This window comes from Leptinotarsa decemlineata, unplaced genomic scaffold (genome assembly GCF_025532065.1).
Source record: "Leptinotarsa decemlineata unplaced genomic scaffold, Ldec_3_MD MMD2_tig00002974_RagTag_RagTag, whole genome shotgun sequence".
Classification (NCBI taxonomy): Eukaryota; Metazoa; Arthropoda; class Insecta; order Coleoptera; family Chrysomelidae; genus Leptinotarsa; species Leptinotarsa decemlineata.
The window spans coordinates 769719-786254 of NW_027412578.1; the positions used below are offsets into that span (position 1 = coordinate 769719).

The 16536-nt window shown below is 35.8% G+C and overlaps 1 protein-coding gene across 2 annotated transcripts in view; it reads right to left on the reverse strand.

The window, feature by feature from the left end:
• LOC111504259 (A-type potassium channel modulatory protein KCNIP1) overlaps window positions 1-16536 on the reverse strand; it is a 463024-nt gene that overhangs the window by 41578 nt on the left and 404910 nt on the right. For both annotated transcript variants that reach the window (XM_074177251.1, XM_074177250.1), the window contains one exon: window positions 6824-6897. In XM_074177251.1, the coding sequence (XP_074033352.1) occupies window positions 6824-6897 (74 nt within the window). The remainder of the gene's footprint in view (window positions 1-6823; window positions 6898-16536) is intronic.

Here is a 16536-nt window from a genome sequence, read left to right on the forward strand (position 1 = left end):
ATTTTTTTTATCGACCTTTTTTGGTTAATTGTTACCTTCCACAATCTGAAAAAATATAAAAATTATATCAGGAGTATATAAGCTAACTTGTGTCTCTTGCCCAAGAACGTGTTCCCAAAGAATGAAAAATAATACAAAGAGTTTTGTAAATAGAAAGACTAATTCATCATTGGTAAACCACCTTTCAGCAGAAGGACATGAGTTCATTCATGTCTACGATGTGTTACATCTAGAAGAGAAGAGTTTGAAACTCAACCTTCTAGAATGTTCAGAAATAGATTCAGGGATTCGGGTAATAACTGGGATTCAAATGTGGAAACTGGGACATAAGCTCAGTTAATTCAATTCATTACAAACTTAGGTAAAAAACAGGTACTTGAAATGTAGGTACTTCAAATTGTAGAATGAGGTATATTAGGCATTAAATATCTAGAATTAGTTGGTAAAGACACGCCCAAAGAAGCCAGTGTAGGCGAAACACGTGTTAGTGCAAATCTCGGAATGAAGTGTTTTTTAAATACGTTAAGAAGATTTTTGGCTTTCTATTTCCCATCATCAAATAAAATTTTGAAAAACTTACTGAGAAAGAGATAAATAAATTAACACCAATGGAAATTATTCACAAAGATGGACAAAATATTCTTCCAGATACAAACTGTGATGAAAAGTCCCACCGAAACAACTAGTTTCCAACATGAACATTGAATTACATGGAAAGAAAGGTTCTGAGTTTTCCTTCCACATCATCACACTGAAAATGTGAGATTCTTCCAGAGGAAGAAACTGGAATATTTATAACTGAAACATTTCTCTCAGAAGTTTTGTCCGTTTTCATGAATCTACTTTAAACTGTAATATCTTATTTGATCTAATAGAAATAAGCGCAATTGAATCGGTACACTTTGGCCAATTCCGTCAGCATGAAAATTGTCTGCTCGGGATTCGATGAAATCGACGATGGCCGGTGACAAAGTTATCTAAGTGTTTCAAAAGATCGTATTCAATTGGTGAGAAGTCTGGGGAGTATAGTGGGTGAGACAGAACTTTGACGCCCAATTCTTTTATTTTAAGGACGGTGATTTGCGAAACATGGGGACGGGTGTTGTCGTGGAGCAGGATCGGACTTCTACTGTTGACTAGTGCCGGCTACTGCTGACGCCATTTTTGGTACATTTCGTCGATTTCTCACACTGTGATGGTTTGGATAGGCTGCAGAAAGTTAAAAGTGAATCACAACAGCCGCTGACCATGATACAGTAGGTAAGCATGGTCTCTTCCTGGTGGGTTTTTTCCTTTGGAGAAAGTGTCTGGGTGGCTTATCGGTGTCCAACCACTGTTCTGAACGTCTCTTGTTGTAGAGGATCCATTTTTTGTCACACGTGACGATCTGATCCTAAAAGGGCCGTTTTGATTGCGCGAAAGCAAAAAACAGACTCCGGAACGTGACCATCAAAAACCGTATGGACGTTGATGTCGAGTTCTTTCGCCATCCAACTGACTGTTTGGGATGGGTCAGTTCCTACCAGGGTCCTCAAATTCTCGTTCTGGATTACTGTAGATCGACCACTAAGGGACTCATCTTCGAGGCTAAAATTTTCTTAATGAAATTTCTCAAACTAACATCGAACAGTGCGTTTATTAACACTATAGTTGCAAAATACCTGGTTGATTTTTCGGGCTGTTTCGACAGGATTTCGGTTCAATTTAAATTTATGGAGGAAAATTGGCCGACATCATATAGTAATAAGCTGGGAAGATGCAAAAAATTAGACACATGATATAATGTTTGTATGATGATAGAGGAGCAGAAAGCCAAAACCTATCTTTCCCAAAATATACTTCACAGTTCTTTCAGTCAGTTAGTTTTTCAAAATTTTGTAATGGAATAGAAACTAAGAGCTGCAAGAGCAAGATGTTTTCTGGTTGAAGGTGGCTGACAATGTTTCGTGGTGACTTTCATTAGTTCGGACTTCCATTGTCCGATATGATATAAATTGATTCGAAATACCTGAAAGAATCTGTAGAAAATAAAAAAAAAACAGCTGAACAATAACAAGCAATTATATTAAGCAAAATAAACTGAAATTACAACCAGAATATCTAACTAATAACACGAGATAAAAATAAAAAATAAAAAAAAAATTATCAACAAGAAATGAAAATTAAAAATTAAAAGATTCCAAACTAAGTTACTTCACCACGCGATGTTTCGATTGTTAGTATCCACAATCGTGGATACTTTGTATGGCAGATATTTTCTGTCATACAAAAAAACATGTGCAGTTCAGGAGAGAGTATAGGATCTGTTGTTCTGTTATAACTTTAACAGTGATATGTATAGGTTCACCAATGAAAATAACTTTGGAAAGTAATAAAAATATTAACAGCTGAAGCATATTTCTCTCCCAAGAGATATTCATGGAAGAAGTGAATGATACGGCTTTCGCTTTGTCAACGAAACCTCTTATACATTTTTGTAGAACATGCAAACGAATGAAAACTATTTCTCTTCTCAGAAAAATTCATTGAGCAATTTGTTATTTCTAACAAGTGCTTGATGATGCGGTAATAAATCTCACATCTTGTCTCTCTAACAAGAAGTTTTTGCAAGGAAAAACGGAAAGTAACTAATTAGAACCGAAAATGTTTGCCTTTTTTACTTGTAACCAGCTGAGACAAAACCAAGGGATGAAGAAAAATTAATGGCTTAACAAGACACCTAATTGATTAATTTCCGTTCATCCCAGTAGAACTGCAGATTTTGCGAATTTACCAGGAAAGCAATTAAGTTTCAGTGGAAGGTAAAAATATTTCCCTATGAGAACAAGAGTTTGACAGGAGAATAGTTGAGGAGTGTGAGTTCTTCAATTCTATTTGATGCGTTCGATAATTTTGATGAAAATCATAATATAATATGGAATTGGAATGACAATAAAAAATCAATAACAAAATATGTGGGGTGAATACTCAATAAGTTTCTGAACGAAATGTAATTACTTCTTATACAAAATGGTTCATTCAGAAATGAGGAGGCAGAATGTAGACATTTTGCAGCAACACAAAATTCCATTTCAATTGAATAATCAGACTATTCAGCGTGATATGATTCAACACCACTAGAACATAGATATCTGTCCTTTAAAAAACATTTTTGTGAAAGATCCAATATTTTCGAGTGTTTTTTTGGGTTCATAACTTTTCACAATCTGAATAATAGAAGCTCAATCAATAGAGAATCTTCTGAAGAGATTTTTAAAGTGAATTTCAGCTTTTGAAAACGAAAAAGGATTGTTTTTCTGAATATCAAACACTTAAGAAGGCAAAGTATCGATATTTAAGTTTTTCAATCGGGTTTTTCAATTTGTAGACAAAATTTATGACTTACTGACTGATTTGACTTTTTAGTGGTTTATATTAAGCAGTAACTTTTCGGGGTGAACATTTCAGTTTACTTTCCCTACTCTTCAGCAGATTCTCTATCGATTCAGCTTTCATTTCTCTAGATTGTGGAAAACTATGAACCAAAAAAAAAACAGTAAAAAAAACAAATCTGTTTCCCATCTGAGTCATTATATCTACGCTGGACTTATTATCAGTCTTAGTTTCTCATGGAATGAGAATGTTAGAAATATTTCCAGAGCAAATATTTGACTTGTCTTCCTATGTCAGGAATTAGTTCATTTCCCAACATCTTCCACTGATTAATGAATGATCTCTCCTGAAAATTGGCTTACAAATATAGGGATCAGCATTAAATTTACAAAACTCTATGTCAAGTGGAGTATTTTGTGTCACGATCGATTCTCATAATGACTTGAGAATCAAGAGTATCTCATGTGTAGTACACTTTTTGAAAATATAATTATTTGAGTGAAACATAATGCAAGTGCCAAAATAATGTAACTTTTTCTTCCACTTCACCTAATGATCAATATGTCATGAAGGAAAATTGCCATACTCAGATACCAAGAAGTCCATTGTATAATAATTCCATTACTTTCTGAAATTTTGTTAGAATACTTTCGATATCAGCAAGAACAAGGTTCTGGTATAACTATAGCATCTCTCGTGCATGTAAATAACAAAATTATTCGATTTGTCATCTGAATTCACCTGAGTATAGGTATTCGATAAATGAAATTTTGTATATGGTCCAACATCCTGCGATATCACGAATAGGTAGATCTTCAATGCGCAAAACTTATTAATTTCATTGTATAAGTTTGTTTTGAAATATAAAATTCACAATTACTCTTACGCCCCCTTCAAAATCATGAGATGTAGAAAAAATATTTGGATATGGTGAAAAAAATCGAGTTCCAACAAAGAAGGTGCAGTAGCAGTTTGATTACGTAATTATCCATACGCTGAATTTTATTCTGAAAGGCAAAAGGACAGATGAAATCACCTATTGAAACAGTACAATCTTAACCATATAGAAACCTCTGGTAGAAGTCTATTATATCTCAAAGAGGAGTGCAGTAGATTTGCGAAGTATAAAAACTCAAAGTCGTCTCCACAATATAATACCACTATCAGATGTTAGAACGGTAAAACCATCAATCAGTACATGTTTCAAACCTATATAAGTTCATTATCAGCTAATTACTTGAAAATTCTACAATAAAAGAAGAAAATGGTAACAACGAAACAAATGGTCACAATAACATGTTAATAATAAGGAAAAAAAACTTCAATGTAGTGAGCGAAAAACGGCGAAACTTATAACATCATATTTCTCAGTGATTGAACTATGGGCGGCTTGAAGCCTTTATGCTCACTCATTAACATCAAATCTATCAAACGGTACATGAAAACGACTTATAAAGAAAATATCCGAAAAGAATAAATGAGAATCAACTGTCAAAAATATATAGAAAGATGAAAATCGACATGACATGGAACAATGACTAGAGATCAGCAAACAGGATCACAGCAGGAGAAAGAACATTGCATACATATCGACTGGTGTTCTGAGCAAACAGATCCCATACCATATATACGTTCCATCTTGTTACAAAGATAAGGGTTTGTGGAAGATTGAGAAAGTGGAACTTCAGGTGAAGTTTCACATTATATTTCAAATATTCTCAGACGGTATGGTAGTGATATTAATTTTTCATTTTATACTATAAATCCTATTTCCAAATTATTAGTCAATACTAGAGATGAACTACCAATCTCCCATAAATCAGCGTTTACAAAATTTTGTGTTCACCACCAAATTGTTCTGCTCAGTATGTCGACCAGAGAGGTAGGAAAATCAAAACAAGAGTTTTTGAACATATTAAACTAATTGATAATTTCTGAAACCTACACTTAGATGATTATAACACTGTAAGTCCTTAATTACAACCATAGTTTTGATATTGATATTGGTTTGTCAGAGCCTCAAGTGCGCTCTTGCTGTCTGTAAAAATATTGATCCGCTAATTTTTTTGAGGTCTCAATTTAATGAGCCTTGCATACTGCAAGATAGCATCCACTTCCTCCTGAAAGACGGATGTGTATAGTCCTAGCGGATAACTGTAGTTTAAATTTCTATCTGCTCGATATATTACAGCTCCCGTTCCATGTTTGGTCTTCGATCCATTTGTATACCAGGTGTTTTTTCCAAACATGTTTTCGGGATGACTAATGTTTTTCCACTCTTCACGGCCGATTTTGGCCGTGAAGTTTGTGTTAAAGGTGTACTTCAGTGTCATGTGGTCCGTGCACATATTCAATATGTGCTCCTCCACTTGTTTCGAAATTTCTGTTTGGTCCGATCTTTTATTGGCCCATTCTGGCCTCCCCCATTATCACAAGGTGTGAATGAGGTAGATTCAGGAATTTCTCCAATGCAGCTGTTGGAGTAGTTCTCATTGTTCCCGTCATTTCCAAAGTCTTAGCACCTTGCCTAGGTTGTTGATGACGGTCGCCTGCTTCATCTTTGGCCACCATACCAGAGATGCTTATCTTATCATGGTTTTAACCACCATCATGTATAGCCAATATATCATGTCTGGTTTTAGCCCCCATGTTTTTCTTTAGATGCATCTGGCGAACATCAGTGCTACCTCCGTTTTCCTCTTTATTCTGTCCAAGTGTTGGTTGTATTTACTCTGGACTAAGATGACTAAGTCGTCTGCATAGCCCAATGCTTTATACCCATTGTGGTCCAAGAGACATAATAGCTCGTCCATTCCATAAGGTTCCATAACAGAGGGGATAGAACCTTCCCCTGAGGACAGCCCCTTGCTACCCGTGCCCCGACTGTTTCCCACATAATGGTTGTATATAGCAATCTTCCCCTAAGCATGCAGTCTATCCACCTACAGCTTGTCTTGTCGATCCCTCTCCTCTTCGACGCCTGGATGATTGATTCTAACGACGTATTATCAAATGCGCCCTCAATGTCCAAGAAAGCAGCTAAAAATACTTCTTTGTTTTTGTAAGTATTTTCAACTTTTTCTGTTACTCGACATAGAGTCGTTTCTGTTCACATACCTGACCTGTATGCATATTGGTCTCGATGTAATGGTCTGATAGCCAGTGATACGTACATATTTACATACAACTATAAAATTTTTGTATACGTTATGAAAAATCCTCAAAAATTATTATATGTGGGAATATAGTTGTTTCGATGATATTGCATGCATATGTGTTGAATTTATAATATCTTTTTTAAGTATATTCAAATAAATAGGTGTTGCAAAAAATACTGTCGATAATGTTGTAATTTGTCATGATTTTTTTATTCACTCATATATTAATAGATTGATTTTTATTCGATTCAGAATTATGAAGTAATCAGTTGGTTGACACGCAAAATACTCACCTCAAAACTAATCAGTCCACTGTGGTCTTGATCCAAAGTGTTGAAAACATAGTGAGCGTATTGACTACTGTTCACTGTAACAAGAATGAAAGAATCAATATAGAGATGAATATATAAACAATATATCGATCAAACATGTTCTAAGTAGATGAGTTAATTTGAATTTGTGCAGTGGCTCAGAGCCTCATTCTCTGAGGTCCTCCCAACTTTGTTGTGAGGTTTTTGTTTGAGCAAACTCTCACGGCATTGAGAGGGACCCATTCTGAAACATTTTCAATTCCACAAAAATCCACGGATGTACAGTGTGACCTACTTGAAAGCGAAACACCACTCTAAAACTTTCACTATTTCTCCGATTTCAAAGATCATCATTTTGAATTGTAGAGCTCAAAAAACTGTAGTTTGGAACCGAATATCATTCTCTCTCTACAAATACCAAGGCCTCCTGCAAATATTTTTATAAGTTGAAATACAAGAAATCGTATTTTTTTCAGGACAAAACACAAGCACTACAGGAACATCCTTAAGGCTCTCTAAGAGCGGTACCTGTACAAAATCAGCGATTGACCAACCATTTAAAAATCCAACCTCAGGAAGTTTATTCCACATAAACGCAGTGAAACAGATCTTAAACAGTGGAGTTTGAGGTGTACTGAATTGAACCTCAAAACAATGAGCAGCCACAGTCCATAGCGTATTTCTAATATGTACCGCTCTTGGTGGAATCAAATGTGTCAAGCCACTTGAACACTTCTCGTGAGAGTATTTATAGAAGAGAGACCAATCCTCAACCTTTCTTTGATGTTACAGCCTATTGAGGTTGCAAATGATGTTCGCATCTTCAATCAGGTGAATGGCTCTTTTCTGGATAGAATTTAGCAGCTTCCGCGTATGCTTAGGGGCGGAGCTCCAGACATGAGAACAATACTCCTGAGAAGGTCTGATCTGAGCTCTATAAAGTATCAAAAGTTGCTGAGGTGTGTACCGTTTTCTGGTTCGGTACAGTGTTCTAAGCTATTGAGAAGCAGCCTTCGCAATTCCAGCGGAATCATTGTGCCAATACATATTGATGGTGATTATAACCCCCAACAAACTTATCGAAGCAGAAAGTGGAATTGTCTTTCCTGACATTATTATATCCAGTTCGGAGACATGTATCTTTCTGGAGATACCCGATGCCTGAGTTTTTGTGGCATTGAATTGAACCTAGTTAGTTACACCCCAATTCGAAATCACTTCTATATCTTCATTGAGATATGAAGCCAGCCTCCTGCTGCCGGTGAAGATGTGTATCCGCAGCCGATGTCCTGGAATCCAAATGGAGTGACGAAACAAGTGTGTTGTCGTCAGCAACAGGATTCTTCATTTTTTCCATCAAGTCGTTGAATTATACTGAAAATAGGATTGGAGACAATGGATCCCTGGAGAACATCAGCGTTGATGGTAAAAGTGTTCATAAGATTTCCATCGATGACCACTTGCAGGAAACATTCTTTCAAGAAGCTGGAGAACCATACACAAAAATGAACCGACCAGCCATAGCATCGAAGTTTGGCCAGCAAACCCTCATGCCTCATTCAAAGGCGATTTATTTTTTGGAAAAAAATAAAATCAGCATTTGACTGAGTACCCTTTCAAATGGTGGTATACCAAATTTCATCAGAACATATTCGATAATAATAAATCTGTGGTTGAATCAAATAAATTCCAATTTTCAAGGCATCTAGTGATATTTTCTCTGGAGATATTTAAGTTCAAAGTAGCCGTTTACAAGCTTGAATGAGGGTTATTACAAAAAAATATTGCTATATTTGATCACTTTTCCTGTTCTCACGGTGTGGATTGTTTCTGTTTTTAGCATATGGTCCTTACACAACCTGTTTCGCCAAAAACAGAATATATACAGTTCACTTTACTGCTGCTCACGGAAAGTTTATTAGGATGTTTCCTAAGAAATTCTCTGGTAGCTTCTCTTGCCGAAAGAACATTATCTCCGACAATGCGCACAAGTTCAATTTCATCTCGCATACTCAGTTCTTCCATGATAAATCTCAAATTCTTACCGCTTCACAAAATATTATTCTTACTAATAGGTCATGATCTGACATTACTGTTTCAATACAGTTTTTGACAGCAGCAATAATGATCAACAATAGTCTCTTGTTTCCAATGCAAAATGAAAAAAAACGCGATTTTTCATATCAACACGGTGTTTCACGGCCAACTTAGCAGTATTTTAAACCATCTGAGAGGTGTGCAGTTAACATTCTATCATGATACATTATGAATGTCGATTCAACCACATAATTATTAATATTGAATATTTTTTAATAAAATTTGGTGTACCACCATTTGAGAGGATGCCCAGTCCAATGGTGATTTTGAATCTTTCCTAAAAACTAACTAACTCTCTGATTCGAAATGAAGTTCTTCGAAATCAGAGAAAATATGCAATTTTACTGGAGGTGTCCGGCTCTCAAGTGGGTCACACTGTATGACTAATATTCAAATCGTATTATATCGTTTGAGATATTCAGTTCAATATTTTGTTTGCAACAAATTTGCTGGTTGGAATCATGAGTTTTGAGAAATACCGAGAACTCGCCTATAAGTGATTTAACATCTCTTTTGAGTTTATATATGAATCAAAATGAAATGTTAACACATACTCTCTATTTCAGTGGATATATGTTCCCGTCGCGTCGGTTACTTCAGAAATCATCAGACTATTCACCACATTCCACATCATCACGTCTTTTCAAATTACGAACCATTAATTGGAGACCATTCTGTTCTCCATTTAATTCGGCTTCCATCGATCTTAGTGTCACGTATTGAATTTGTCCAGCTCTGCTCTGGTGAATTCCAATTATATTTCGAAGTTATTGAATGGGTCCAATATTCGGTCATAATTGAGTGCAATTCAATTCCTATTGTCTCAACTTGAGAGGTGATTTTCTGACAGTTCCATAAAATTTATTCGAATGAAGTAAAAACTGAAATTATGGGGACGCGTAGATTTTCTGATTCCTCACGAGCAAAGTTTCGAAGAACTGAAAATGTAGTCTGTCATTCTGTCAAATTAGAGCTTGTTATTCAAATTTGAAAATTTAATAGTATTTTTGAATCTGTGTTCATTTATTTCAGGTTATGTTGCGACTGCGATAAACGAGTGGGGATGGATTTTTATATTGATACATAATTTGGATTTCAGAACTGCACAAATCAAGTATTGAAAAAAAAATGTATTATACACGTCTTTAATATATTAGTTAAACATCAACAACCTATTTGGGATTTTTTAAATTTGATCCTCACCATTGGGATATCGGAAACTATGAGAGATACGAAGATGCTTAAATTGGGGCAAAGTTGCGCATTTACCTGACTAACAATATGCCTTTGAGAAAGTTTTGAAATTCTGCGTATATCCGGAGATACGGAAAAAACAGAAATTTCGGAAAATGGTTTTTATTTTTTTCTGGCTTATTTTTTTGAAGGATTCGAAAATAAATTGCACTTCTACGTTACCACTTTTTCCCTGCTACATAATAGTGTTTTCAGATTTGCTATCCGACGTTTCGTCTTCCGGCCACCGTCATCAACTTTCTTATGGGCTCCATATTGAATTATTTCTGTTTTGAATAGAAACATATTTTACCTTTCCAATGATGTATAATAAGTAATCATCCTTTTTCGAAAAATTGAAGATATTAAAAAAAATTAATTCTTATCATAATAGGCTTTGACTTTGATGTTTCCAAATTTGACTTTGTTACACTCAATGACATTTTGTTATTGTACAATTCATTAAATTTTTGGCGAAAAATGACTTTCACGAATGAAGAAAAAAAATATGATACAAATGTATTACATATATTAATGTATTTAAACTTGTATCCCGAAAAACGATAACCACATCGAACTATGTTCAAGTTATTGGATCAAAATTTCACCGGGTTTGATTAATTTGAAGAGCCGAGAAAAAAATACGAAGACAGTATGGACCAGGAAACTAAAAGAAAATTTGATAAATGAGGTATGTATGAGGTAAGTTAGACATTGTGTTCTTTTCAATAAAAATCATTAATTTGGAGATGAACATGAACTCGTCACGTCAAATTTCCTCTGAAATGAATATTTGTCATACAAGTGCCTGCAGACATTAAAAAAAAAGATTTAAAACGTTACAAAATACATATATCTCAAAAATTGCATCCAGGTGATCCCGAAAGACGATTAGAATTTTGTAACTGGCTAATACGAAGACCTGATTTTCCGGTACTTATGATGCACTGTTTGGAACCTTTGGTGTAGTAATGAATATTACTGGAGTTTTTTCCCAACACCAAATCGTTATTTTTAACACCTCGACACGTGTTTCTTTAGAGAGGAAGATTAATCTTCCTGTTTGAATGATCACTTGGTGATCGAAACACGTGTCGAGGTGTTAAACATAACGATTTGGTGTTGGGAAAAAACTCCAGTAATATTCTCTACTGATTTTCCTGTTTTCTTGGAAAATGTAATTTGGACAGATTAAAGCACTTTTACGAATTGTGGGATATTCAACTGAAATAACGAACACATTTGGAGCATAAAGAACTCCAGGCAGTTCCGAGAAATTCGACCTCAAGTGCAATTTAGTATTAACGTGTGGGCAGGAATTTACAAAGATAGAATTTTGGGTTTTGGGTCCTCATTTATTTGACGGAATTCTGAATGGAGGAACCTATCACCAGTTTTTAATGTTGCTTTTCGAAGACTATTTGGATGATATACGTTTGGCTAACTATAAAAACATCTGGTTTCAATATGATGGTGCTCCACCGCACACTACCAGACGAGTATCTAATTATCCGACTGAAAGGTTTGGTGGTAAATGGTGAGAGAATTATGGGCCGGTGAGGTGGCCAGCAAGGTCTACAGACTTACGTGTTATGGTTCGCTGTGGCAAACCTATTCCATTTGAGTGCTTGACCGATGACAGACAGTTGTTTGTGAGATTCCTATTGTTAAAAATTCCGGTTTTCACTCTTTCAAATATTTTGTAGAATATAATGCACATCTACGTATTTTCCCACTTGTCCCGGCCCAAGGAAGCATTGGAAACCTATTATAATATTCTCGTTGATAAAATTTGAGAGGTTTTAAATCACTTTTCTGATTTTTCTATTATAAGTTTTATTTTGCGCTGTTGACACGGTTACAACGTACGCGTGTAGAAACAAAATATTTTTAAGGTCAAGTGAAGTCGTGAAGCCTCATTCAGGACGGTTAGAGGCCGGAGTAGACCAGCTGTCAAATGTGGGCGTAGTGATTATAAAAAATACACCAACAGAAGATTATGTGAATAAAAACTTGCAGAATCAGAAAAAAAAAACAATTGAGACTATGGTAGTGTAAGCGGGACGAAGTTTTTATTACGTAATCACCCAGTAAGAGGAGTATCGGTCATAAAGCGCCACGAAGAACGCTGAGAACAATAATTCATCAGAAGAAGAGAAGTAATGAAATTGTGAATTATAATCAAGTTATCGAAAATTGTTTCACGAGAAAATAAGCTTCAGGTGCTTCTATCGTGAACACATGTGAAACACATCTATTCGTTTGTATTGATAGCTAAATTTTCACTAATCAACAGAGGAACAAGTATTATGTGATGAAATTGTCAGATACTTCATAAAAATCCATCATATAACATTTTATTATGATATTTTCACTGTACAGTTCACAAAACCGCAACATGTATTTGACTATACAATAACTTTCTCGGGCGTGCTTATACTTGGAGTATAAATCTGCCAAATCAGCAGTAGTGGAACATGCACTTAAAAAAGTTATCCGTATTATCGCGTCTGAATATACCCAAGTTCTTAATACAACTTATACCTATCACTTAAGACTCAATGAAAGACCAGCGGAATCGCATTCACCAAGAGGACCAAGTCAGACGACCCAGGACCTCTGAACTTTGAGTTGAACAGGTCCTGGAAGTTTTACTAGAGCCCAGGCTCTAGTTCAGTTTAGTATAAAAAGTGCCCAAACATGTTCTCGAGGAAAAATGAGATGAGAGAATGGTTAGGAAGACAGAAAATTCATTTCACAGATGATATGCCAAAGATTATATGCTCTTCCATTATTAAATTCCATAAACCACGATTCGAATTGTATGAAATTTATAGGATTATGGAAAAATATGTGGCTGATAAAAATGTGGACTCCAAATTCAAATCCGTTTAAAGCTTGTGTGACAAATTCTTCACTTCGTTTTCTCAAGAATGGTGAAAAAAACGTTGTGAACACGCAAAACGTTTTGAAGAATTTTATGCATCGGAGGAACTTGCTCTTAATTTCGCAATAGACAAAATAATTATGAATGTTCAAGGTGATAGTGACAACGATATTACCAGTGAGGTTAGTGATAACGCTACAAGTGATTCCGATCTGTCTGGAGTTGAATCTTTGTGAATTTTTTATCATAACTTCAATTATATATTTTTTGGATTCATTCATCTTAATAAATATAATGTTTCCCAAGAAATTTTCAATTTGAAATTTACTCTTGAACCCAAATAAAATGACTGCTGATAAACAAACTCATTTAAATTCATCATCATACTGAACTAGTAATTGACCATCAATTAAAAAACCATCAATACTTATTGCTACTTGTGGCGGGGACTGTACTCTCAGGCCACTCTAAAACCCAAATAGGTGCATTAAGTCGCATGGTAGATTCCATCATTTTCTATCTTAATGCGTTCTTTGTCGCAGTGTAGTGTACGCAGGTAATGATATGTTATAGTCGCTTCATAGATTCAACAAGCTGTATTTATCTATGGTCTGGTGACCAGAAATGTAACAAATGATTGCTAACAACAAACTAAACAGGGTACGAAGACTTTCATGTTTGGGAATAACGGGAGCAATGAAAACCACCCCACTCTTGAATATTTTTTCTGTACATCTTGTGATAATTGAAGAAACAGAAGTGGACTTATTCAGATCAGAAAACTCTTCGAATGGGAATGGGGATCGGGAAAAACGGAAATTTCGGAATATGTGGAAGAACGAACATCTAACATGTTATCGGACCACATAATTCCGAAATACATGTTCGACACAAACTACGTAGTTGGAGTAAAGAATGAACAGTTATCTCGTGAACAACTTCAGTCACCCACTTGGTCAGGAAACATAAGTCTTTCAGGCTGGAGTGTACGCAATCTTGCAATGCGCATGAAAATAATCACTAGCCTCAACTAGGAGCATTGAAAACCCAAAAATGATTCAAAGACTAGGAAGACAAATTTACCAAGACAGAAATAGATTGACTTTATACCGGGTGACAGGACACTCAGGTACCATGGGTGACAAAAAACTGACAAGTGTGCCAGACTCGGATTCTCAACTCCAGGTACAGGCCCTGAACCAGCTGTGGGCAAAACAAAATTCCTGGTAAAAAATCAGATCGAGAAATGATTCTGTAAGAAACAGGAAGTACTGAAAAAATACACCACAAAACCTTTATAAAGGGACCTTCCGAGAAGAGAACCACAGGATTGCTACAACTAAGCAGGGATTGGCTCAGGACCATTACAGGGCTACTCACTAGACATTGGACATTGTCCCTCAAGGGAACAATTGAACAAAATAGGGCTGTACAACGAAGACCTAAGCTGCAGTCAATGCAACAAAGGAAGAGAGACATCTCGTCAAATTTTATATGAATGTGAGGCTTTGGATCACAAGTGGCGAACAATTAATGGAAAAACAAATATGTCCATGGCATAAGTACAAACTAGTGTACTAGTTTCATGTACAAACTAGTATATGGAACTGGATTGTTGAAACGTGTGTCATGAAAAAGTTGGAGAAAACAATGAGCCCTTGGACGACTTGAAAGACTTGCAAGCCGGAGGGTCTCTGAAAAATTCAGAAAGGCGGTTGAAAAAAGGAACAATAACAATTTCAACAGCAATGAAGAAGAAATGAACATTAATACAGTCAACTGAATCACAATTTCGATGATATATCATTCAATCCACTTATTAAAAACGAAGCTACGTCAAATAACACTGGAATAAAAACGAAGACTCAACTGTGAACATGGACAACTCAAGCACTTTGTCTGTTGCCTCATTGTCTTTGATAATATCTACCGCAGTCATACAAATCTGCAGAACACGGTCAATAAACCAGCAAAATAGCTTTGACTCAGTTACATCCGGTCGTGAAAATTCACATACACTTTTCAATTCATCATCATTCCACCACATGGACAATTCCCAGTTGCTGAATGGTGTTCCACTGTATTTCATGCACGTTACGAACGCAATGTTTTCCCATTTTGCCTCCCTTCCCCATGCACGCATATATCATTTCCAGTTTGATGGGCCTTTATTAATTCAACAAACGACCATGACATGAATACGTCGAGATCATTCGCCTCCAACAGATCACCGTTAACAGAGGGCAAACCGAAATTTTAATTCGAAATTGCCATAAAGCCATTAAGAAGGGGGTGGTAGATAGTTTTCACGATAACGGTATTAATTCAGCGCCATCTGCCACGGCTTTGAAAATTAATGGCCAACAATTTATGCAGATTATCAGAATTTGCAAGGAGACGTGCTCATTGTGCCGGAGTTTCGGCCAATTTAAAAATTTTCCGTGGAGTTGACGCATAATTTAGCCAGGCTCAAACACCCTATTTCAGTTTTTAAGTTATGGAATGCGGGAGTGCGGCATGCGACTAGAATTACTGCAAGTTAGAGGAAGTTAAAAACTGCCCAAGACGTCTTTGATAGAGTATTCTGCTGGTATAGTACTCAGAATTTATGAATCAAGTTTTCCTGAAGAACCGAGATTACCGAGATTTTTACGGAAATCTTTGACTTATTGTGATTTCTCCATTATCTTTTCGATTCATTTGCCGTGGTCTGCAGATTTTCATGGCTAACGTTGTGTCTGTGAATGTGGTAGACATTATGAAAGGCATTATTAGAAAAGGGAATAACATTAGTTTAGGCATGAGTTTAAGAAGTTAAATTGTTATTGAAGGTGATATTGTCGAAGAATTCCCCCAGAAAAAATCTGAAACGTTTTCCAAAGATTTTTTGAATTGTCCAAAACTATGTGAATCTACAAAATTGAGAAATAACAGAAAAAAAGTAGCAGTCGCGAACAAAACAATAATTACAACATTTTCATTTTCTTAATATAGTGAATCATTCAAAAGACCTGCGACTTCAGCTAGATCTTGAAAAATTTGAATTCATCTTTCTGGATGAAGAAGACATTGAAATCATCCTTCAATTCAACTCCACAACTTTTGTTATACATGTGATTGAAAAACATAATTAGTTTTCTCTTGGTGCTTCACTATCTGACGATGCCCTAAAGCAGGGGTTCTCAACCGGTGGTATGCGTACCACCAGTGGTATGAGGGAATGTTTCAGGTAGTAAGTGTGAGTGATGTGAGCAACATGCTGTTAATAGCAAACATGACTCAGCTCACGGGTCGCTAGAAAAACGAAATACCCATAACCCAGCTATAAAACTCTAAGAATGCACTTATTTGGCACTTCAAGTTGAAGAATGCACCGATGTTACAAACTTGGCGCAGCTACTTGTTTTCGTAAGATTTGATTATAATGAAGAGGTGGTAGAAGAGTTTTTTTTCTGCAAACCACTTGAATCAAATACCA